General features: G+C 35.4%; 1 protein-coding gene across 11 annotated transcripts in view; it reads right to left on the bottom strand.

The window, feature by feature from the left end:
- The window catches only part of ABI2 (abl interactor 2), a 115,129-nt gene that overhangs the window by 38,807 nt on the left and 52,251 nt on the right, over positions 1-24,071 (bottom strand). For all 11 annotated transcript variants that reach the window (XM_026492143.4, XM_044381241.3, XM_026492140.4 and 8 more), the window contains exons 2-3: positions 13,018-13,185; positions 3,345-3,521 (exon numbers count right to left, since the gene is read on the bottom strand). In XM_026492143.4, coding sequence (XP_026347928.1) covers positions 3,345-3,521; positions 13,018-13,185 — 345 coding nt within the window. The remainder of the gene's footprint in view (positions 1-3,344; positions 3,522-13,017; positions 13,186-24,071) is intronic.

Genomic DNA, 24,071 nt, shown 5'->3' with positions numbered 1-24,071 from the left:
TTTTCTACCTTAATGTATTAAATTTTTCCATTCATCACCCTTCCAAAACTGCTCATTTTTTAATACCAGAAAAAGAGAAATGATTTGTTATACAGTGAACATTTTTTTCACTCAGTTTTGTTTCACCTAAAATTATTAATCATGTGCTACAAGTTTACGGAGAAGACAGACATTCACAAAGAGGACAGGAAGAAAGAAAAGACAGTGCTGGTGAATTCTAGCTTCCAGAATGAATTCAGGGTACTCTTCTCACCAGGCAACCCTACTCAGAGCAGAAACAGCTACACAGAGTCACAGTACTCAGGAGTGAAGCTTTCTGATACAAACAGCAAAGACATTAAGGAACCTTATACAAGTGTGATATTTCCTTGCTTTCTAGGGGCTTCTCTCATTTCCTACTCATTTTGGTCTATCTGCCACATGGAACAGATCCTGAATGCAGGATGGTCAAGAAGGAATCATAGTAGGGTTTGGAGGAAATGAGCATGGGATAGTAGCTTAAACAAGCTGGTCTAAACTTAAAGGGGAAAAGAATTGGTTCATTTCTGTGTTTTTCCTTCAGGTAATCTTTCTGTGCACTTTTATCACTTTGGAGAAAACACATCAATAGCTAAAATTTGAATACAGGATTTACAGAAAAAGAGCGAAGGTAGTCACACACTGCTTTGGGTCTAGTTCTTTGTATTTAATGCAGAAGGAATAGCCTCACAATTCCACAGGCCCCACTTACCAAGACTGAGGGCTTGGAGCCAAAATTCTACTCACTAACACATGAAGTTTATTTGCTTGACTCCTCTAGTCACATCTTTCTACCAGGATCTATCAAAATGTCTGTGGCCATGGTTAGTATTAGTAGCTAATGATTCAGATCTCAGTTATCTTCTTATCACTTTCTATACTGAAGACACGGCAAATAACAGGGTTTTGGAAAGAAAATATATTTGAAAAGAAGTTATAAAGTTCAGCTAGGAAACTAAGAACAAAAAGGAAACGCACACTCAGTTTGGCGAAAATAATTTTAGTAACATTCTATTTAAACACTTCTTGAATACACTTGAATGTCTTTTACCATTAATTCTCTGAAATACTAAGATGTGGAAAAAACAAACCCTAAAGTGTCACTAAAACAAATATTTCTCTAATTCTTAATGTGTATTTTGTTAAACACTCATGAACGTTTGATGACTTGATATAATTAATACTCAGCTAGTAAAACTCTTAAAGTGAGTTTATACTGAAATATATGTCTTACACATAGCAATTTGAAAAAGAGAAACTAATTTTGTTTTTTGCGAAATACATGATACTGCAACTTAAAAAAAACCCATAACACTGAATATTTTCCACTTCTCAATTTCTTTACATTGACTAAGAGTCAAGAGATAATGACATACTGGCCGCAAGGTGTATAATAAAGCACACCATTTATAGAATAAAAAGGCTATTACACAGGGGGAGGGTTAAATAAAGCACATTAGTTGGCCCTCCAATCCATAACTAAATTCTACATTTACAAAAGTCCACCTAATTTTACTTCATAATGACATTTTATGATAGGGTAACTTATATTTTAGTTTCATAAAATATATTAACATTGCAAAATAAGCATTTATTCAAAAATATTTACTAAGCACCTAATGTATGCATCAGGCACTATTTTAGGCACACAGGACAGGGTGGTGAACAAAACAGACAAAAAAATCTGCCCTCACGGAACATGAAGACACAACACAGTCACATGACAAAAATTTTTTTTAATTAAAAAAAGAAATTATTTGTTGATTTTAGAAGGCCAAGTGCCAAATATCTCTTCACTCCCCATATGTAATATTCTACATAAGAACAAAGAATGGAAATCCAGCCCTGGAATCTCTTACCTTAAATCTAAGCAACCACTTAATGCATAAATGGAGCAAATAAAAGAGGTAAGGAAAAAAAGCATTGAAAGGTTAGTTGGAACTTCAGGATGTGAAGAGAAAGGAAAAAAACAAAGAAAAAACAAGTTAAGCATTCAGCATTAAAAAATAATGTTTCAGTAGATCATAGAAAGAGTGGTCAAAGCAGAATGTGTCATGAACAGGAGGGTTTTTTTGATGAAATTATATGACATTTTTTGTTCAAAAACTTAACTTTATTAAAGATTTCTTCAAATTATTGACCCCTAAACACTAAAAGTCCAAATAATAAAAAGGACTAGAGTCCCAAAAGACTCTACCTCTACTTTACCTGAATCAAGTAAGAATTGGAAGGGGAAGGAAATCATGTGTTTATTATATAAGTGGGCAAGCACAGATATTATGTTTTATATTCTGAGTGCCTTTTGTAATTAGATTCTGGCATTACCCTAAAATTTTCTATCAGCAGTTGTTAGCTTTGAATAAATCTCAAAATTATAAAATTTTAAATATTTTATAAAATTAAATATCAAATTCCAAATAGTGCTTATATAAAAATTTACACTGTATGTTTTCGTTTACCTAGATCAACATTAAATTTACATTTAACTGATTTGTAGCCATACTAGTAGGGTAATTTTTTTTTTTAGTTTAAATTTGCTTATATAGACATAAATCAACTGTATAAACTATATAGTTTCATGGGTATGTAAATATTCAGTCACATTTGATAAGTCATTGCCTTTCAAATCACTGATTAAGATGAAAGCATTAAGTTTAAACTTAATACTTAGCTGAAGCTCCAAATAGTTTAAGTATAAATATCAATTTAAATGAAATTTATATGCACCTCAGTTTTGATCATGGCACTATACATATATAGCAGACACTCTAATACATTTTTGTAAAATAGCCAGGATATATAATGGCTACATACTCAAAAGCAGTGGAAATATTAATTCACATATTACTTTCACCTACACTATTCTCACCCAAAATGTTAAGGTAAAATTATTTTAGAAATATTCTAAGTACATGTTTGTTTATACATGTTCCTTCTGAAAACTAATGCCGAAGCTTTGCTGATAAATGTTTGAGATAAGGTAGATACTTTAAGAACATGCTGAGTAATTTTTTAATCAGTCATATTCAATCATTGAAAGATTAGAAAAATTATACCACACTTATTTGCCCGATCTATACGAGGTATTGTCATAACTGATTAAGTAAATGCAATTCATTTAAAGATGACTGTTTAAAACTTGAAAACACAGCACTAAGAAGAAGTAAGGAGGATATAATAGTTATAGTAGTAATAAGGAATCTTCAGAACCACAACTGGGCCAAACTTGGGCCTCCGGGAAAGAAAAGACCAAAAGCTTAATTTTCTAAAGAGTTAGTTCCATTATGGACTATTGTTTTTAAAAGGTTGACAAAAATTATACTTACCTTTACTCCATGTCCAATATCATCTAGAATTGTATAGTCAATAGGTTTTCTAATATAACGAACTGGTCGTTCAAGATTGGCTGGAGCAATAATCTTATGTGTCCTTGAAGTGTTTTTATTGGTGGTCAAAATACCGATCTCTCTTCTTGCAACTTTCTCTTTATGAATATCAACGGTCTGCAAAATATAATATAAACACAATACAAAAATGTATAACTCTACTACCCAGAAAAGTCAAAATATAAATGCTCAGAGATTTAAAATCATTATTCATATACTTAACCCCAGCTGCTAAATTTTGTCCTTTTTGGACCTACTGGTTTTCTCCATTCTTAGGCTAAAGCAAGAGTTGACAAATCATGGCTGGCAGACCAAATCTGGCCCACAAGACCAAATCTGTTTTTTACAACCTGAAGGGTTTTTTTTGTTTATTGTTTTTTGGGTTTTGGTTGTTTTTTGGTTTTTGTTTTTTTACAACCCTGGAGTAGTATTTACATGTTTTAATGGTTTTTTAAAATCACAAAAATAATGTCATGACATGTGAAAATATACAGAATTCAAAATTTCAGTTTCCATAAATAAAATTTTATTGGACCACAGCTATTCTATTTGCATACATATTTTCACACTACCGGGGCAGAGATGAGTAGTTAAAACAAAGACTGCATGGTCTGCAAAGTCTAAAATATTTATTAGCTGGGCCTTTTCAGAAAAAGTGTGCCAACCCTTGGGTTAAAGCATGGTAATTTTTTCCCAAACTCCATTAATCCATTAATATTTAAACTAACATAATGATTAAGAAAGCCCCAGGTAGGGGCGCCTGGGTAGCGCAGTCGTTAAGCGTCTGCCTTCGGCTCAGGGCGTGATCCCGGTGTTCCGGGATCGAGTCCCACATCGGGCTCCTCCACTGGGAGCCTGCTTCTTCCTCTCCCACTCCCCTGCTGTGTTCCCTCTCTCGCTGGCTGTCTGTCACATAATAAAATCTTAAAAAAAAAAAAAAAAAGCCCCAGGTATTAGTTACATTTTAAAATAACCTATGTATAATTTCCATTGGTGTTCAAATGCCTTTTAATTTACCAAAAAAAAAAAAAAGAGAGAGAGGCCTAAAATATAAATACAGTAAGTCATCTTTTTACAAAAAAAAAATTTGCTTATATTTTATGACAAAATACTTATAAAATATTTCATTAATTTATCCTATTTATTTAATGTTCACATAGGATAAATGTATTTTTACTCAGTCTTCTATTTGCTAATAGATGGTGAATTTCTGCACAAACACAGATAACTAATACATTTAAACAGCATTTTTCAAACAGCAGGTTATAATTTAGTGGAATGTGAAGAGCAATGATTTTAAATAAAAAAGAACAGAAATACTAGACTGCATATACACATAGTATTTTTTCCTGAAACATTTGTTATATATAAAGATATACAGAAATTGTGTATTAGATGCAATGTAAAATATACTTTTATTATGCACTGCAGTCAAAAAGTTGGAAAAAACCTCACTAAAATCTTTCATATCTCTCACACCATTCCTGGCTCAAGCAGCAATTAACAGACACTAATTCCTCCCCAGTCCCACTTCACGTTCCCCTTTGAAAATGGAACCATGTAATAACATAGAAATGAAAAGATGATAACCATTATGACAGTATTAAATATCACTTTAAGAAATTTCTTAAAGCTGGGGTGCCTGCGTGGCTCAGTCAGTTAAGCATCTGCCATCAGCTCAGGTCATGATCTCAGGCTTCTGGGATTGAGTCCCACATCGGGCTCTCTGCTCGGCAAGGGGTCTGCTTCTCCCACTCATTTTCCCTCTGTGCTCTCTCTCAAATAAACAAATAAAATCTTAAAAAAAAAAAAAATCTGAAAGCGGGGTGCCTGGGTGGCTCAGTAGGTTAAAGCATCTGCCTTCGGCTCAGGTCATGATCCCAGGGTCCTGGTATCAAGTCCCGTATCTGGTTTCCTGCTCAGTGGAGAGCCTGCTTCTCCCTCTGCCTGCCACCCCGCCCTCCCCACTTGTGTGTTCACTCTCTGACAAATGAATAAAATCTTAAAAAAAAAAAAAAAAAAAAGTGAAACCATAAGAATATAAACCCAACCGCCAATAGCAGAATCTAAGTTTACTGCAAACTGAAACGTCAATTTCAAATTTTTGTGGTGAAAATATTAATAAATTTCTAGAGAATGAAAATGGGGAAGCAACTTTCCATATCTGCATTAATATACAGTTACATTTTATTATAAGCACATATTTTTTAACTGTTTAAAAAAAATGAGACTTTTTTTTTAAAGAGCACTGAAAACATCTGATCATGCCTGGGGACTGGAGGCACTTCCATATTACTTCTATGTTCACTTTATATACACATAAACACACAGCCCAAACCCACAGATCATTACACTAAGGATAAAACAAAAACCAATACAGCAAAGGAAAAGATTTCAGAACTAAAAGCCTAAACCGGGCTCTTACAGCTTCCTGGGAGGGAAGGCAAAGTGCAAACAGTGAGTTATAAGACAATATATCTCTTCATCAGGAAGGACAATTTTCCCAGCACTAAACTTTAAAAGGAACTGGTTGGAGGAATTCTGAACAGAAAAATGTTGCTTCTTATATTAATTCTCATTAAAAACTAAAGGCATGTTTAAAACATAATTCTTAACAGCATACATCCATGGAAAATAAAAGATTTTAGTTTGGTTATATAATATTTCTAGTTGTCTACTCTAACAGAATTCCTACGTCTTAGAAAAACTAGAGCAGGGTTTCTCAACAGTAACACTCTTGACATTTTGATAATTTTTTTGTTGTGGGAGGCTGCCCTAAGTATTGTATGATGTGAAGCAGTATCCCAGTAGACCTGTAGCACTCCCCCAAACCAGGCTGTGACAACCAAAAATGTCTGACATTGCAAAATGTTCCCGTGGGGATAAAACTCCCTGCTTGAGAACCAGTTATGTAAAGGAAGGACTAATTCACTCGGCCTTACGTTATTCACTCTCAAATATCAAGTGTTTCCAAACTTGTTACAAGAGTTGATTTAAAAGATTAATGTCTCTAGAGACTGGCTAAGTACAAATATTTAGTGTCATTAGCATTTTAAAAACATCTACAATAATAAAAGCAATATTATGGTTAAAAAAATCAAAGTGCATAATTTGTATTCTTGCCATCCTACTACCATACTAGGTTGAACTGTAGCAGTTCTTGTGAACAAAATCAAATATACATTCAGAAAATAGCTATGGTTTTATTTGGAGTCTGAATAATAACAGAGAACAATAAATCTATTCCATAAGGAACGAAGAGAAAGTTTGGTCCGTAACATTCTGAAATTTTCAGCAATCACCTACTTCAAATTTTTCGAAGCTTTCTCTTGGGGAAAATCATATTCAAATTAGAGTAATAGAATGAACACTCCTCTCTCTATGTATACCTAACATCCAGCTTCAGCACTCATCAACTCACGGCCAACTGTGAGTTTTAAAATAATTTTTGTAATTAATTACAAAATTAATTTTGTAATTAAAAATTATGGCTACTCTGTTTTTCCTAAATCAAATTCATAGCTTTCACTAATCACCACTACATTTGCCTTCATAATATTCTTCCACATTAGAAAACTAGAATGCATTAAATTTTGGAAGTACAAGTTCAACATTGATATTTAGTAAGAATTTTAATAGTAAGAAAAAAGTACTCCGAATTTGTCCTGGATTTCTGAAGTAACTAGTTACATGACAACAAATTTATTTATTCTTATTTAGTAGAGTTCTCAATAATAGCACTTACCTGTGACAAGTAAAAAATGTGTTTAACAAGCAAAGATGACCAAAACTAATGCTATTGCTTTTTGCTACCTCTTAACCAAAAACACAAGTAATATCTCTGCAACTGTGTGGGCTATTCTTACTAATAGATCCTTATATCTGTTTCTCTATCCTTCTCATTGCTACCGCCAAGTCAGATCTCACATGCAGCAGGTTCCCCCATGACACCTCAACTATGCAGTGCCAAACCCAAGGCCTCTAAAACACCTCCTATTACCTTGACATAGTCATACTGGCTCCCAGCTCCCTTGTAAGCCTGAGACCTATTCTCACATCTCCTTCATGGATTCAAGCACACACACAGGCCATGACAGATATCAAGAAGGTACTGTATATAAAGTACTTTGTTTTAGGATTATCCATGCACTGTTGGGTCCCATTAACACAGATAATCGAGAGTTGACTGTACTACACAGCACTACCTCAGACAGCTGACCATCAGTGCGGGAAAACATCTGCAAACAGCTACAGTGGATTAACTCAACTAAGTTGGGTGGTTTCAAATATGTCTCCATTTGTTTATTAGTAAGTTAATGTTTCAAGTAAGCATTTAATTATTTAAATGAAATAGTTTTTATTCATCTCTCATAAAACAAATTAGTTACTACTAAATGATAATTTTGTTATTCATTTTTTTAATAAAATGATATAAACTATATATAAGTTAAAGAACTACATAAATCCTACTTTCTATGCATAATTACATATTGATAACTTTTAGTAGGATTTCCTTAATTTAAAACTGAATTTTGGGGGCACCTGCGTGGCTCAGTTGGTTAAACATCTGCCTTTGGCTCAGGTCATGATCCCAGGGTCCTGGGATTGAGCCCTATGTCGGGCTCCCTGCTCAGCGAGGAACCTGCTTCTCCCTCTCCCTCTGCCACTCCCACCCACCTGGGTTCTCTCACTCTCTGTCAAAAAAATGGGTAAAAATCTTAAAAAAAAAAAATCTTGAAGAAGAAATTATTATTTAAAAAATAAAACAAATCTTTAAAAAAAAACTGCCCTCCTTGGGGCACCTACCTGGCTGGCTCACTCAGTGGAGCATGATCTCAGGGTTGTGAGTGCGAGCCCCACAATGGGTGTAAGAGATTACTTAAAAAGATAAATAAAAAAATAATAAAATTGCCATCCTTAAAATACCTAAGGTAATCCACATCAAAAACCTATCCTAATACTTCTGACGGTGAGTGTGGTATAAATTAGTACACTACTTAATGCTATATTATCCATTTACTACAAAAAAAAAGTCTGATACTAAATATTCATAATCATTTCTATCTTGTTTTTCAAAACCTCTGACATTTACAGAAGGAGTTATTACTTTGTTTTGTTGAACACAATACAACTATGTATGTTACTGATACATCTTCATGATACATAATTGCTAAAGTCAATGGAATTCCCGTCCTCAGATTTTAATTCAGAATAATTTAGAAAACAGTTGTTTCATCGGAGTGATAGAAACTTGAGGTCGGGGGTGCCTGGGTGCCTCAGTCGTTAAGCGTCTGCCTTCGGCTCAGGGCGTGATCCCAGGGTTTTGGGATCGAGCCCCGCATCGGGCTCCTCTGCTGGGAGCCTGCTTCTCCCTCTCCCACTCCCCCAGCTTGTGTTCCCTCTCTCACTGGCTCTCTCTCTCTCTATCAAATAAATATATAAAATCCTTAAGAAAAAGAAAAGAAAAGAAAAAGGAAAAGAGAAGAGAAAAGAAAAGAAAAAGTTGAGGTCAGTGGGGCAAAGATTGAGGTGAATAGCAAAGCTAGCAGAATAGAAAGGAAAAAAAAAGCAAATATAAATCAAGTTGGTTTGTGAGAATCTCAAAAGAAAAACGAATTCAAATTGAAGAGAGCTAAGGAATCATCTAATCGGTCCTACCATTTTACAGATGAGAAAACTGAAGTTCAAGTAAGTCAGATGTCAGGCAAGTCAGCAGAAGAACCAAAGTAAAACCTAGATCCCTGATCCTCCCCACTCCCAAATCTATGGAGAAGAGAGAGCACAGGAGGCGGAAAGTGATAAGGTTCTTACCTAGGAGACAGGAAAAAGATACTGATAAGGAAAGAAATCAAATATGTCAGAGATCTGGTAACTCCTACTCTTCAACCACCCTACCAGACAACCCTACAAAACAACTCTTGATACCTACCACCGTCCCAATAAACATGTGATGTTGCCTTTGACCTGACTGAGCCTCCATATCTTTGCCTCTTCAACCCAATCTTCTCTCCAAATTCTCTGAACCTAATATTTTTGCTCAAATTGAAAAAAAAAAAAATCTAGTCTCAAGATACTGAAAGAACTTCCTGGCTCCCTCTAAAAATATAGTATTTTTAATAAAGCTTAAGAATAATAAAAAATATAAGTACCAAACATTTGGGAAAAAACAGCATTTTAGAATAAGGGCTTGTAATCTACAGCTTACATGCCAAATCTGGCCTACAGACTGCTTTTATAACACCTACAAGCTAAAAATAGTTTTTTACATTTTTAAATAGTTGCTTAAAAACATACGGAGAGAAGAATATGAGACTGATACCACATATCTGGCCCACAAAGCCTAAAATATCGACTCTGTCCCTTTACAGAAAAAGCTTACCAATCCTTGTATTAAGAGTATTTACTGAGTATTTGCTTTGTAAACAGAAAATGTTTTCTCATACTATAAAATTATCTTTCAGTTTAAAGAGTATAAAATAGTTTTGATGTTCAATTGACTTTTAAAACAAGACTCTACCTGTACATTAAACACAACTGAAAAATATTTCAATCCTTAAAGCAAATGGTAAAAAATATGTAATTTTAAAAATTTACTGATTTCTTAGATATAGCTTCCATCATCCCATTTCTCTATTCAGGCTCTCACCCAACATACTATTTTGTATAGACTTAACAGATGTTGGACAGCTGCAGATCCCTCACCCATCCAAGAATTGTTTGACTCCAAATGAAGATGATTCAAAACAAATAATAAAAATAAATAAATCAATTTTTTAAAAGAAGATTCAACATATTCAGGGCTCTGACTCAGGCCCCTGTTATTTCTGACCTACTAAATCTCTTATCCATTTATCGCTCGCATTTTTCACTTATTCCATTAAAATACTTTAAAAGATAGTACTAATTAGACCTATTAATTATATGCACATTTATGTGCTACTCAAAAATAAAATGTTCTCATTAACTGAACTGATACATATAATTACAACTAAGGGTAGACTTATTCACCTTCCTCCTCAAGACTGCTACTCTTCTCTACCAAAGTAGTACAGAATTCTAATAAAAAAACAGATGATTATTGGGAAACCTGGATGGCTCAGTAAGTAGAGCATCTGACTCTTGATCTCAGGGTCATGAGTTCAATGGAGCCCCACACTGGGTATGCAGATTACTTTAAAAAAATAGATGATTATCTTTCACTGTCATTTGCTTGTCTTCTACCTTCACAGTCTCTCCTACTTTCTCTTACAAACTAATAACAAGCTGTTCGTCCTCTAAATTAGGAACTCTAATATATTAATTTTTCTTCTGCATTTGCACTTTTCTTCTTTTTTGGATCCTTTGCTAAGACTTCAAAAATGCAGAAATTTTAAGACTTTCAAGTGTAAACTTCAAAATTCTCTATCAGATTAGCAATTTGTCAACATTCTTCCTATAGAAAACCAAGTTCATCTATTTCATCATTATTATTTCTTCTAAAGGGTCTATTCAGAATAAAATTTACCTCTCATTTATTTCATTAAAACTCACCAATTCAAAAAAAACCCAAACTCACCAATTCTTTGGGGGTTTTGTTTTTTACTTTAAGAGACACAGCAATACAACAAGCAACAAGTTATAAAAAATCTACAGAAGTTTATATGGGGGGGAGGCACCTGGGTGGCTTAGTTGGTTAAGCATCTAACTCTTCTCTCAGTTCAGGTCTTGATCAGGGTTATGAGTTCAAAGCCCCGCGTTGGGCTCCACACTGTGCATGAAACCTACTTAGAAAAAAAAAAAAAAAAAAAGTTCAGGGGCACCTGGGTGACTCAGGAGTTTAAGCATCTCCCTTCAGCTCAAGGATCCCAGGGTCCTGAGATTGAGCCCCACATCGGGTTCTCTGCTCAGCGGGGAGTCTGTTTCTCCCTCTGACCCTCCCCCATCTCGTGCTTGCCCTCTCTCTCTTTCTGACTCTCTCAAATAAACAAATAAAATCTTTAAAAAAAAAAAGTTTATATGGGATGTAAAGAAAACCTTACAGTGGCAAATTCATATTTAAGATTAAATTTAGTATTAAATAACAAGAAATCCCTCTAAGTTAGTCTGATGAACTTTCAAATACAGAAATATTAGTGAGCCCTCCCATATCTGATTTGGTTATCTGGACTATATTTTATTTAATTACACAAGTTAAGGTTCAGACTTTGAAAAACTGTTGGATTAGTCAATTTCAGAAGAGTCCTGAACTCTTAAGATAAACAAAAAGAAAATATAATGTACATTTTTTTATTATGCACATTTTAAAACTTGTTATTGCAGAAGAGTTCTAATCATTTAGGTATAAAAGAGTGTTGAATACTACATCAAGGGATGCCTGGGTGGCTCAGTCGGTTAAGTAACTTTTAGCTCAGCTCAGATCTTGATCAGAGTTATGAGTTCAAAGCCCCACATTGGGCTCCACACTGGGCATGGAGCCTATTAAAAAAAAAAAAAAAAGTTTAGGGGCACCTGCGTGACTCAGGCAGTTAAGCATCTCCCTTTAGCTCAGGTCATGATCCCAGGGTCCTGGAATCAAGCCCCACATCAGGCTCCTTACTCAGCAGGGAGCCTGCTTCTCCCTCTGCCTGCCACTCTCCCTGCTTGTGCTCTCTGACAAATAAATAAAAAATCTTAAAAAAAAAAAGAAACTACCTAAAGTTACTCAAATAACAAGAGTACTAAACTAGAAAAGCTCCAAAGATCTCATGAAAGAGAAGCAGGCAAATCAAAACCTTTATCTTTTTAATGTTTTTTAAAATTCATTTTGCAATTACAAATTCACTTTTCACCAAAGTATTTAAATGGCTCCAAAATACAGAAATGGTTATGAAGAAATGGTTATGAAAGCAATAACATATACATGCAACATTACGCAGCCACTGAAATGTTTATGAAGAGCTTATAACATCATGGGAAGACGTCTGTTACCATAGTAAGTTAAAAGAGTAAAATCCAAAATTCTATACATAATATAATCACAACTACATTTTAAAAACTATTTACAAGAAAAAAGTATTGGAACAAAGTAAAGCAAAGTAGTAAAGGTAAAAAGTTTGAACAGAAGGAAAAGGGGTTTTTTTCCATTTTATTCTTTTTCTATATGAGAATGGCTTTTAAAATGGAAAAAGTATAACATTAACTTTTTTAAGTCTCACATAAAGATAATTTTGTAAATTCACGTAGATTAATATTCCCATTATTGAGGTATGGTACCATCCTGGTAAACAAAAATCCTACCAAGAGAAAAAAAAAATTTAAAGAAGTGATCAGGTTATCATATTAATATTTTTTTAAAAAGATAAAGAAACATGAAATTTGGTAAAAATTGGTAGAAACCAAATTTTTACCTCAAGGCTGATTATTTTAATATGACTACTGAATTTTAATAGAAACCATTAAAATCTCCTTCCCTGTCAAAATCACAGAGAAGATAATCACTCCACAAAAAGAATAAAAAACAACCTGATACTGAATTTGTAATTTTCCAAATCACACATGAGTTAAATCACAGAGTAAAGGCTGCCAGCGTTATACAGAAAGCCTGTGTTTAAAAAGTGTTCCTCATAGGCAGAATAGAAAAACAGTGTGGTCTCACTTGTGAAATATGATTGATTGAAGATTCCATCCTTCGTAGTTGGGATGCCTGAATATCCAGCATCTGTAGGACATTGTTGGCCAAGGTATTTATCAGATAGGCAACACTTGCTAAGGACTGGGTGGTGTAGGCTTTGGTTTCTTCTAGAGCTCGCTGCTTATCTGCTGACTAAGGGGGAAAAAAAAATCATTAATTTTTTAAAGATAACCCAGCCTATCAATCTACTCTACAAGAACACTAATCAAAACCACTGTTTCTGAATCTACACACACTAGTTGAAAAGGTTCAGCATGTTAATTATCAGTATCATGTAAACCCAACAACTACTGATTCAGTTGACTAATATTTTCATGTTGAATAGGTACCTCTTTGTATAGATGCAAATAAAATCCTATAGCCACTATCTAAAAAATGAGATCCACTGGATATTTTGAGCAATGGCAGCAAATATACAGCTTCTCAAGATTACTGTTTGGAAAGGCAGCACTGATTTGAATATATAAATTCTGGCATTCATTTTTCTACTTGCCTGAATTTGTCCTTTCCTTCCACTCTGAGTGTGAAATGTGTCTATAATGTAATATCTCATTAAAATAATAATGATAAGACAATTATAATTAGTAAAAATGACAAAGTAAATAAAAATGGATAATAATCATGGTAAATAATAAGAAATTAAAATAAAAACAACTAAAGGAGTGCCTGGGTGGCTTAGTCAGTTGGGAGTCCTACTCTTGATTTTGGCTTGGATCATGGTCTCAGGGTCATGGGGTCGAGCCCCATGTTGGGCTTCACGCTCAGTGCTCAGTCGGCTTGAGAGCCTCTCCCTCTGCCCCTCCCCCACTCCCTCCTCTGCACTAATAAATAAAATAAATCTTTAAAAAAATAAAATAATCAAAGGAACTCTTCTTCTCAAGCATTTTAAGTGTTACAACTCTATGAGACATTAAATTGCTAAGTATCAAAATAGAGTACACAGTAAAAAGTGGTTACTTCATTATTTCCAAGGTCCCAAGGCAAAACAATGGTAAAAATACATATTCTATGCTGCTAAATGCAGACACCATCTTGTCCTAGTTTTAGAGAAAGAATGTGGTCCAGTAGAAAGTACACAAACCTCTGAACCAAAAACCTTTTATTTTCATGTAATCTCTATTTACTACAACATATCAATTTGGACAAGAGTAACAATTTCTTAATTTCCTCAGTGACAAAGCAGAGGAAATAAACCTCTATATCAACCATTCTAAGTAGTGTGAACACCAAATAAGATAATGAATGTAAAACCACTTTCTAAAACTACAAATGGTTCTATGTAACAACTGTCATTATCTCTTTGAGTGGTCATTAACTGTTCAAAGTCCACTATGTTCCACTAGCCTCTCCTATATAGGATAGGAGTCAAAATTAACAACAATAGGTATGTGTTTCCAGGGAGAGCAAAATTCTTTTGAAGAAGTAGCAGTCAACAAAATAATCAAATGATATCCAGTTTAACTTTCAAAGAGTTAAGGATATCTATATTAGCTTTTTTTTTTCTTTTCTATACTAATCCTTAGTAATTTCACTCTCTGCAATACTTGAATTAACAACAGAGTTGATACCAAATTTGGCCGAAGATAAAGACTTTTTAAAAAACACTGTAGGGGCGCCTAGGTGGCTCAGACAGTTAAGCCTCTGCCTTCAGCTCAGGTCATGATCGCAGGGTCCTGGGATGGAGCCCTGCATCCGGCTCCCGCTCCCGCTCCATGGAGAGCCTGCTTCTCCCTCTCCCTCTGCCTGCAGCTCCCCCTGCTTGTGCTCTCTCTGTCAAATAAATGTTAAAAACAACAACAACAACAACACTATAAAGAATTCTAGATTCTGATTGTTCATGGAAGGAGCTTGGAAGTCACCATTCCATCCTAACAAGTAAAAAGCTCAACACAATGAAAAAAATCAACACCTTTTCTTGGATTCATAGTAAAAGCAGCAAGTCATTAACACTTTTCAGACATTACTCTAAAGCAGAGTATTTACTATAAGAATAATTCAAAATTAGGGGCGCCTGGGTGCCTCAGTCGTTAAGCGTCTGCCTTCAGCTCAGGGCGTGATCCCGGCATTCTGGGATCGAGCCCCACATCAGGCTCCTCCGCTATGAGCCTGCTTCTTCCTCTCCCACTCCCCCTGCTTGTGTTCCCTCTCTCGCTGGCTGTCTCTATCTCTGTCAAATAAATAAATAAAATCTTTAAAAAAAAAAAAGAATAATTCAAAATTAAAAGACTTGGGGCGCCTGGGTAGCACAGTCGTTAGGCATCTGCCTTCGGCTCAGGGCGTGATCCCGGCGTTCCGGGATCGAGTCCCACATCGGGCTCCTCTGCTGGGAGCCTGCTTCTTCCTCTCCCACTCCCCCCGCTTGTGTTCCCTCTCTCGCTGGCTATCTCTGTCAAATATATAAATTTAAAAAAAAAATTAAAAGACTTAATTTATTTGATAATATACTTCTTCAAAGGATCAAGAGGATAGATATTTGGATAAATATAATTATTTTCAATGCATCCTTTTTTACATTGATAGTATTTGAGATTTTTTGAAAAGCAAATATTATCACTTCATGCTCTGCCTTTGTTCCTAGTCTATATGTGAAATCATGTAGCTGACTGATGCTGCAGCAAAGCTATGAAAGGCCCTTTTATATTAAATAGGCTTTGTGTATATCTACTTTTCTATAGAAGATTGAGGACCCTGTAATGTAAAATGTATGAAGAAAATATAAATAGAGATGCTGTTTGTGGGTGATATAACATTGACATAAATCAACATAAAGTATGTATTCAGGGCGTTATTCTGCTGCTGCAACATAAAGTATGTATTCAAGGCATACTGAAGTAAGACAAAGGAACTCTGAATTTTATAAACATACTTCTGTATTGATCGCTCGTTAGAAAAAAAAAAGCTGGCAATACATTAAAATCCTGATGTTATCTTCCTAATGGCCATTATGTCATAAAGTCATGAATATATACAAGTCATAAATATCAACTGATGAGATTGAAACAAACAAAAATCTTCACAGATATCAAAGTATAGCTAACTCTTTCCTAAAAGGGCATATATACATTTATTGTACATCCATGTTTACTAAATAATTGGTCTCAGTCTTGAAAATCAAAGAAAGCACAACTCTCAGATCATTATATGAGAAGAAGAAGAATGCTTCTTGATTACCTTGTAATCTGTTTTTTGACCCGGGAGCACATAGCGGATTTTGAAGTGCTTTATTTGGGCTATCTGTGAACTTAATATATTTTATTTAATAAAACTATAGGGTTTCTAATGTATTAAATGAAAAAAATTATTCCTGGAACCCTTTGAGAGGAGAGGACACAGATGACATGATTGCCTATATAGAAATCCAAAAGACCTGACGAAAAAACTCTTGGAGCTAATAAGAGATTACAACAAGGTGGCAGGATTTAAGGTTAATATACAAGTCAATTGCTTTCTAGCAGTAAGCAAGTGAAATTTGACATTAAAAACACAATACCATTTACATTAATAATCAAAAATATACAACACTTAAGTATATACCTAATAAAATATGTGCAAGATTGGGGTGCCTGGGTGGCTCAGTTGGTCAAGAATCTGCCTTTGGCTTGGGTCATGGTCTCAGGGTCCTGGAATCAAGCCCCACATTGGGCTCCCTGCTCAGCAGGGAGTCTGCTCCTGCCTCTCCCTCCCCCCTCATGCTCTTGCACTCTCTTTTTCTCTCTCTCAAATAAAAAAAATTTTTTTTAAAGATGTGCAAGATCTATATGAGGAACATGGCAAAACTCTTGATAACAAAATCGAAGAACTAAATAAATGGAAAAACAGTCCATGTACGGATTGGAAGACTCGATACTGTCAAGATGTCCATTCTTCCCAAACTGAAAGGCAATCCCAACCAAAATACAAGCAAATTATTTTTTGTATATCAACAAACTGATTCTAAAATGTATAAGGGGAGGGAAAAGACATAGAATAGGCAATACAATATTGAAGGAGAAAAACAAAGCTGGAAGACTAACACCACTCAACTTCAAGATTTACTCCAGACCTATAGTAATCAAGACAGGGTGGTACTGGTAAAAGAATGGACAAAAAAGTTCCATGGAACAGAATAGAGAGCCTGGAAACAGACCCACATAAATAGAGTCAACTGATCTTTAACAAAGGAACAAAGGTAATACAATAGAGCAAAGAGTCTTTTCAACAAATGATGCTGGAAAAACTGGACATCTAAATGCAAAAAAAAAAAAAAGAAAAGTATCTAGATACAGAGTTTATACTCTTCACAAAAACTAACTCAAAATGGATTACAGATGTAAAAGTAAACTGCAAAATATGAAACTCCTAAAACACAACATAGGAGAAACTCCTAGAATGTAACACCCATACCTGGGTGACCTTGGGTATGGCAATAACTTTTTAGATATAAAATCAAAGGCATGGGGGCGCCTGGGTGGCTCAGTCGTTAAGCGTCTGCCTTTGGCTCGGGTCATGATCCCAGGGTCGGGCTCCCTGCTCAGCAGGAAGCCTGCTTCTCCCTCTCCCACTCCTCCTACTTGTGTTTCCTCTCTCACTGTGTCTCTGTCAAGTAAATAAAATCTTAAAAAACAAAGTAAAATAAAAATCAAAGGCATGATCCATGGAAGAAATAATTGATAAGCTAGACTTCATTAAAATTAAAAACCTCTACTCTGCAAAAGACAACATCAAGAGAAATAAGGCAAGCCACACACTGGAAGAAGATATCCACAAAAGACACATCTGATAAAGGAATGCTATCCAAAATATACAAACAACTCTTAAAAATTGAAAATAGGGAAAAAATTCAATTAAAATATGGGCCAAAGACATTCACAAAAACCTCATCATAGAAGATATTCAGATGGCAACTAAGCACATGAAAAGGTGCCCATCATATGCCATCAGGGAATGCAAAATGGTACAGCCACTTTGGAAGACAGGTTGGCAGTTTCCAACAAAACTAAACATACCCTTACCAGATGATCCAGTAATCCAACTCCTTGGAATGTACCCAAAGGAGATGGAAACTTATGGGTACACAAAAATCTATACATGTTTACAGTAGCTCTATTCATAACTGCCAAAACTTGGGAAAAATCCAAGTCTGTCCTTCAGGAGGTAAATGAATAAAAACTGTGGTATATCATACAATGGAATACTACTCAGCACTAAAAAGAAATGAGTTATCAAGTCATAAAAAGACACGGAGGAACCTTACATGCATATCACTAAATGAAAAAAGATGCATCTGAAAAGGCTACATACTGTATGATTCCAACAATATGACATTCTAGAAAAGGCAAGACTATGAAGACAGTAAAAAGATCAGTGGTGGCCAGAGGCTGGTCAGGGGAGGGATGAACAGGTGGAACACAGGGAATTTTTAGAGCAGTGAAAATACTCTGTATGCTTCCATAATGGATATGTGTCATTATACATTTGTCAAAACCCATAAAATGTAAAACACCAAGAGTGAACCCTAAAGTAAACTATGGACATTGGGTGATAATGATGTGTCAACACAGGTTCACCAATTATAACAAATGTATCAGTCGGGGGGGGGGGGGTGAAATCTCTATACCTTCTCAATTTTGCTCCGGATCTAAAACTGTTCTAAAAAACTAAAGTCTTAAAAACAAACAAAATACATACATTCCAGGATTCTATTACCAGCTACTTTCAAGACAGGCATATTCATGTCAAATTTCACAAATGTTGATGCAAACCAAAGATGTATAAATTGAAACAGACTCTTAACTATAGAGAACAAACTGATGCTTACCTCCGGGAGGCAGGTTGGGGGGATAGGTGAAATAGGTGAAGGGGATTAAGAGCACACTTATCATGAAGAGCACTGAGCATGTATAGACAGAACTGCTGAATCACTACATTGTATACCTGAAGCTAATATAACACACCACATGTTTACTATACTAGAATTAAAATTTAAAACTTATTTTTTAGATTTTATTTGAGAGAGAGAACAAGAGAGCGCAGGAGCAGAGGGAGGGGCAGAGGGAGAGGGAGAAAGAGAAGCAGACTCTCTGCTGGGTGTGGAGCTGGACGCAGAACTTGATCCCAGAACCCTGTGATCATGACCTGAGCCAAAGTCAGATGCTTAACCAAATGAGCCACCCAGGCACCCCTAAAATTAAAAACTTAATAAACTTTTTTTAAAGATGTAAAAATTATACTGTCATTAATCTTATAATAATTATTTAAAATTAGATTTATGCTTATAAATTATACCACAAACTGAAATTTATTTTTAAGAATTTAACATGGATACCTTACAGTTAAAGGTAACAAAACTCCAAGTCTTCTATTCTAGCTAACATTTGTCAAAATTTTTCACATTATGCTTAAGCAGGTTACTCAAACAAGAGCCATGGATTGTAGAATTTTTAATGTATCAGATTGCACCTATTTAAGAACTATGAGTGATACCAAATCACTCTTTCCCAAATGGAAGTTCATGGATATTCTCTGAGAACCAGATCTCTCTAATAATTCTTTTGAATTTTTTTTTACTTTCATAATAATCTATTTACAAAATTTTAAAATTCACACATTAACATCACATAATATTACCAAATAACTAAGAAACAAAGCAAATTCAGCATTGCTTTGAGATTCAGTTGTGTTAGGCCCAAGTCATCCTACTATAATTACAAAGCAAATGAATGAGACAAAAGAGACAAACAATATATAAATAACGCATTCATACCAAATGATGACCAAATATACATTACACCGTAGTGTACAAACAAATGAAAGTTGTTTTTTTTTTTTTTAGTAGGGCTTCCAATTTCTTGAAGAACTTGGAGACTTAGGGGCGCCTGGGGGGCTCAGTCGTTAAGCGTCTTCCTTCAGCCCAGGGCGTGATCCCAGAGTCCTGGGATCGAGCCCCGCATCGGGCTCCCTGCTTTGCTGGGAGCCTGCTTTTTCCTCTACCACTCCCCCTGCTTGGGTTCCCTCTCTCGCTGGCTGTCTCTCTCTGTCAAATAAATAAATTAAATCTTTAAAAAAAAAAAAAAAGAAGAAGAACTTGGAGACTTAATTAACTCCAAGGAACCACGATAGGGCAAGTCCACTGTAAACTCTCAAAAGGTTCAGTAAACCCACCACCATATTCAAATTTCAAGGACAACTGAGTTTTGGCAAAATATCACCCATGACATTACTGTTTCTGACTTATTTTTATTCATTTAGTTTTGTTTTGTTTATAAATTTACTACACATTTATAGTTACAAGAGAGCTGTAATCATTAGTGGTTTATATCTAATTTTATGTTTGAACATTAAATAACATTAGCATAAAAATTAAATGTACTTTTCAAAATAAGTTAACACAGGCAGTCAGATTTCCTTCTTTCCATTTAAAAGGGTTTGTCCTTGTGATCACAAAGACAGCATGGTACTGGCACAAAAACAGACACATAGACCAATGGAACAGAACAGAGAACCCAGAAATGGACCCTCGGCTCTATGGGCAACTAATCTTCGACAAAGCAGGAAAAAACATCCAGTGGAAAAAAGATATTCTCTTCAATAAATGGTGCTGGGAAAATTGGACAGCTACATGCAAAAGAATGAAACTTGACCACTCTCTCACACCATACACAAAGATAAACTCCAAATGGATGAAAGACCTCGATGTGAGACAGGAATCCATCAAAATCCTAGAGGAGAGCATAGGCAGCAACCTCTACGACATTGGCCAAAGCAACCTTTTTCATGACACATCTCCAAAGACAAGAGAAACAAAAGATAAAATGAACTTGTGGGACTTCATTAAGATAAAAAGCTTCTGCACAGCCAAGAAAACAGTCAAAAAAACTAAGAGGCAGCCCACGGAATGGGAGAATATATTTGCAAATGACACTACAGATAAAAGTCTGGTATCCAAGATCTACAAAGAACTTCTCAAACTCAATACATGAGAAACAAATAAACAAATCATAAAATGGGCAGAAGATATGAATAGACACTTTTCCAATGAAGACATACAAATGGCTAACAGACACATGAAAAAATGTTCAAAATCATTAGCCATCAGGGAAATTCAAATCAAAACCACACTGAGATACCACCTTACGCCAGTTAGAATGGCAAAAATGGACAAGGCAAGAAACAACAATTGTTGGAGAGGATGTGGAGAAAGGGGATCCCTCCTACATTGTTGGTGGGAATGCAAGTTGGTACAGCCACTCTGGAAAACAGTGTGGAGGCCCCTTAAAAAGTTAAAAATTGAGCTACCCTATGATCCAGCCATTGCACTACTGGCTATTTACCCCAAAGATACAGATGTAGTGAAGAGAAGGGCCATATGCCCTCCAATGTTCATAGCAGCATTGTCCACAATAGCTAAATCGTGGAAGGAGCCGAGATGCCCTTCAACAGATGACTGGATTAAGAAGATGTGGTCCATATATACAATGGAATATTACTCAGCTATCAAAAAGAACAATTTCTCAACATTTGCTGCAACATGGACGGCACTGGAGGAGATAATGCTAAGTGAAATAAGTCAAGCAGAGAAAGACAATTATCATATGGTTTCTCTCATCTATGGAACATAAGAACTAGGGAGATCGGTAGGAGAAGAAAGGGATAAAGAAAGGGGGGGGTAATCAGATAGGGGAATGAAGCATGAGAGACTAAGGACTCTGAGAAACAAACTGAGGGCTTCAGAGGGGAGGGGGGTGGGGGAATGGGATAGGCTGGTGATGGGTAGTAAGGAGGGCACGTATTACATGGTGCACTGGGTGTTATATGCAACTAATGAATCATCGAACTTTACATCAAAAACCAGGGATGTACTGTATGGTGACTAATATAATAAAAAATATTATAGTAAAAAATAAATAAATAAATAAAAGGGTTTGTCCTTGGGGCACCTAGGTTCCTCAGTCAGTTGAGCTTCCAACTCTTGGTTTCCACTTGGGTCACGATATCAGGGTTGCGGAATGGAGCCCTGCATCAGGCTCTGCTCTTGTTGCAGAGTCTGCTTGAGATTCTCTCTCCCTCTCCTTCTGCCCCTACCCCCCCAACGTTCTCTCTCAAATAAATAAATAAATCTTTTTTTAAGAAAAGGGTAAATAAATAAATAAAATCAATAGACAGGTTTGTCCTTTACTCAAGTATAAGAATTACTATGTCAGTTCTGAGGTGCCAGCGTGGCTCCATCAGTTAATCACCCAACTCTTGATTTCAGCTCAGGTCATGATCTCAAGGTCCTGAGATTGAGCCCCACATCGGGCGCCACGTCTGGGCATGGAGCCCGCTTAGGATTTTCTCTCCCTCTTCCTTTGCCCCTCCCCCAGCTCATGCTCTTGATCTCTAAAATGGGTGAATAAAATCTTTAAAAAAAAAAAAAGAAAGAAAAGAATTACTATGTCAATTCATATGTAAATATGAAAAAAAGAATGCAAATATAGTCCTGTAAACATTAAGGTAATAGCCCCAGAACACATGTAGACTAAGGGAGATAAATACTTTTTTCTTGGTCCTACAGAATAAGATTACATTCAATGAACTAGAAATAATTCATTAATTTGTGATACTCATTCATGTACAAAATTCACAGACAGCTTAGCAACTATTTTCATTAACAGAAGAGGCAAAAATCTTGGGGCTCCTGGGTGGCTCAGTCAGTAGGGGGTCCAACTTTTGGTTCCTGCTCAGTCATGATCTCATGGATCATTAGATCAAGCCCAGTGTCCATCTCTGCACTCAAGGGGGAGCCTGCTTGAAGATTCTCTCCCTCTGTCCCTCCCCCCAACTGAGGCTCTCCTGCTCTCGCACGCCCTTTCTCCCTCTCTCTCTCAAATAAATAAATAAATCTTTAAATAGAAGAGGCAAAAATCTGGTTCCCATAAACCGTGTGAAACAAAAATAACAAAAAATGATGTACAGAAGTAAATGCTGAGTATGAATACTACAGTGAAGGAGAGCTGTGTGGCCACTGTTACCAAAAAAAAAGTTCAATGAAACACATCTACCATATATATAAGACATGGAGCTCAGAGCTGAGGAATTTTAAAACACTGTATCTGCTCTCAAGGATCTATTACAGGAGAAGATTCACATAAATTACTAAAGTGAATTAAACAAGGTGAAAAAAAAGAAGTACAGTGAAATAAGGATAATATGATAGATCGTATGAGGAAAATGGCAGGTTGAAAACAGTCAATTATGTCAAATGCCTAGACAGATTTTTAATCAAGAAAAAAATTTCAATTAACATAAATACACAGTTGATTCAAAAAAATAAAAATAATTCCCACAGATTACCTGTATTATATATTATCTTTTTAATCAGGTAAACCACTTTATGACAAACCTTAGGTAAGTGTAAAAAGAACTCTATTCCCTATTAATCTTCAAATAACAACATCAGGAAACTTTTACATCATTATTACTTTGCACTAATAACCAAAACAGGTTCACAACTGGGATGAGTTAATTTTTTCATAAGATAAACATCCTATATATAAACAACTCTATATGAACAACCACATATATTTTTTCTCCTTAATTTGTAAAAAGCCTATTCTGTCTTGGCTTCTAAGTCATGAGATTATAATATTGGAATCAGAACTTATTCAAAAACCCAAAATTTTTACTTAGCCATTAATTCTACCCGCAACCTATTTCCAATGGGCATATTTGAGAGCGAAACCATCCTTACCATCTTCTCTATCAAATCCTCCACCACCTGATTTCAATGTTAAGAACATTCATTTTCAAATATATATAGCTACCCCTCCAATCCTTCAATATGGCAATTCTGGAAACATTTCAGCATATGATCAACTAACAATATTTTGATACACCTGAGTCTGACACTATCAACCAATATTCTCTGCCTTCATCAGGCCATAGCTTACCCTAAAAACATACCTCTATTCAAGGGTTTCACTATTTTATTTTATTTTATTTTTTTAAAGATTTTATTTATTTATTCGACAGGATAGAGACAGCCAGCGAGAGAGGGAACA

The sequence above is a fragment of the Ursus arctos genome, unplaced genomic scaffold (assembly GCF_023065955.2).
Source record: "Ursus arctos isolate Adak ecotype North America unplaced genomic scaffold, UrsArc2.0 scaffold_1, whole genome shotgun sequence".
Classification (NCBI taxonomy): domain Eukaryota; kingdom Metazoa; phylum Chordata; class Mammalia; order Carnivora; family Ursidae; genus Ursus; species Ursus arctos.
This window is presented reverse-complemented; position numbering and strand designations above follow the sequence as displayed.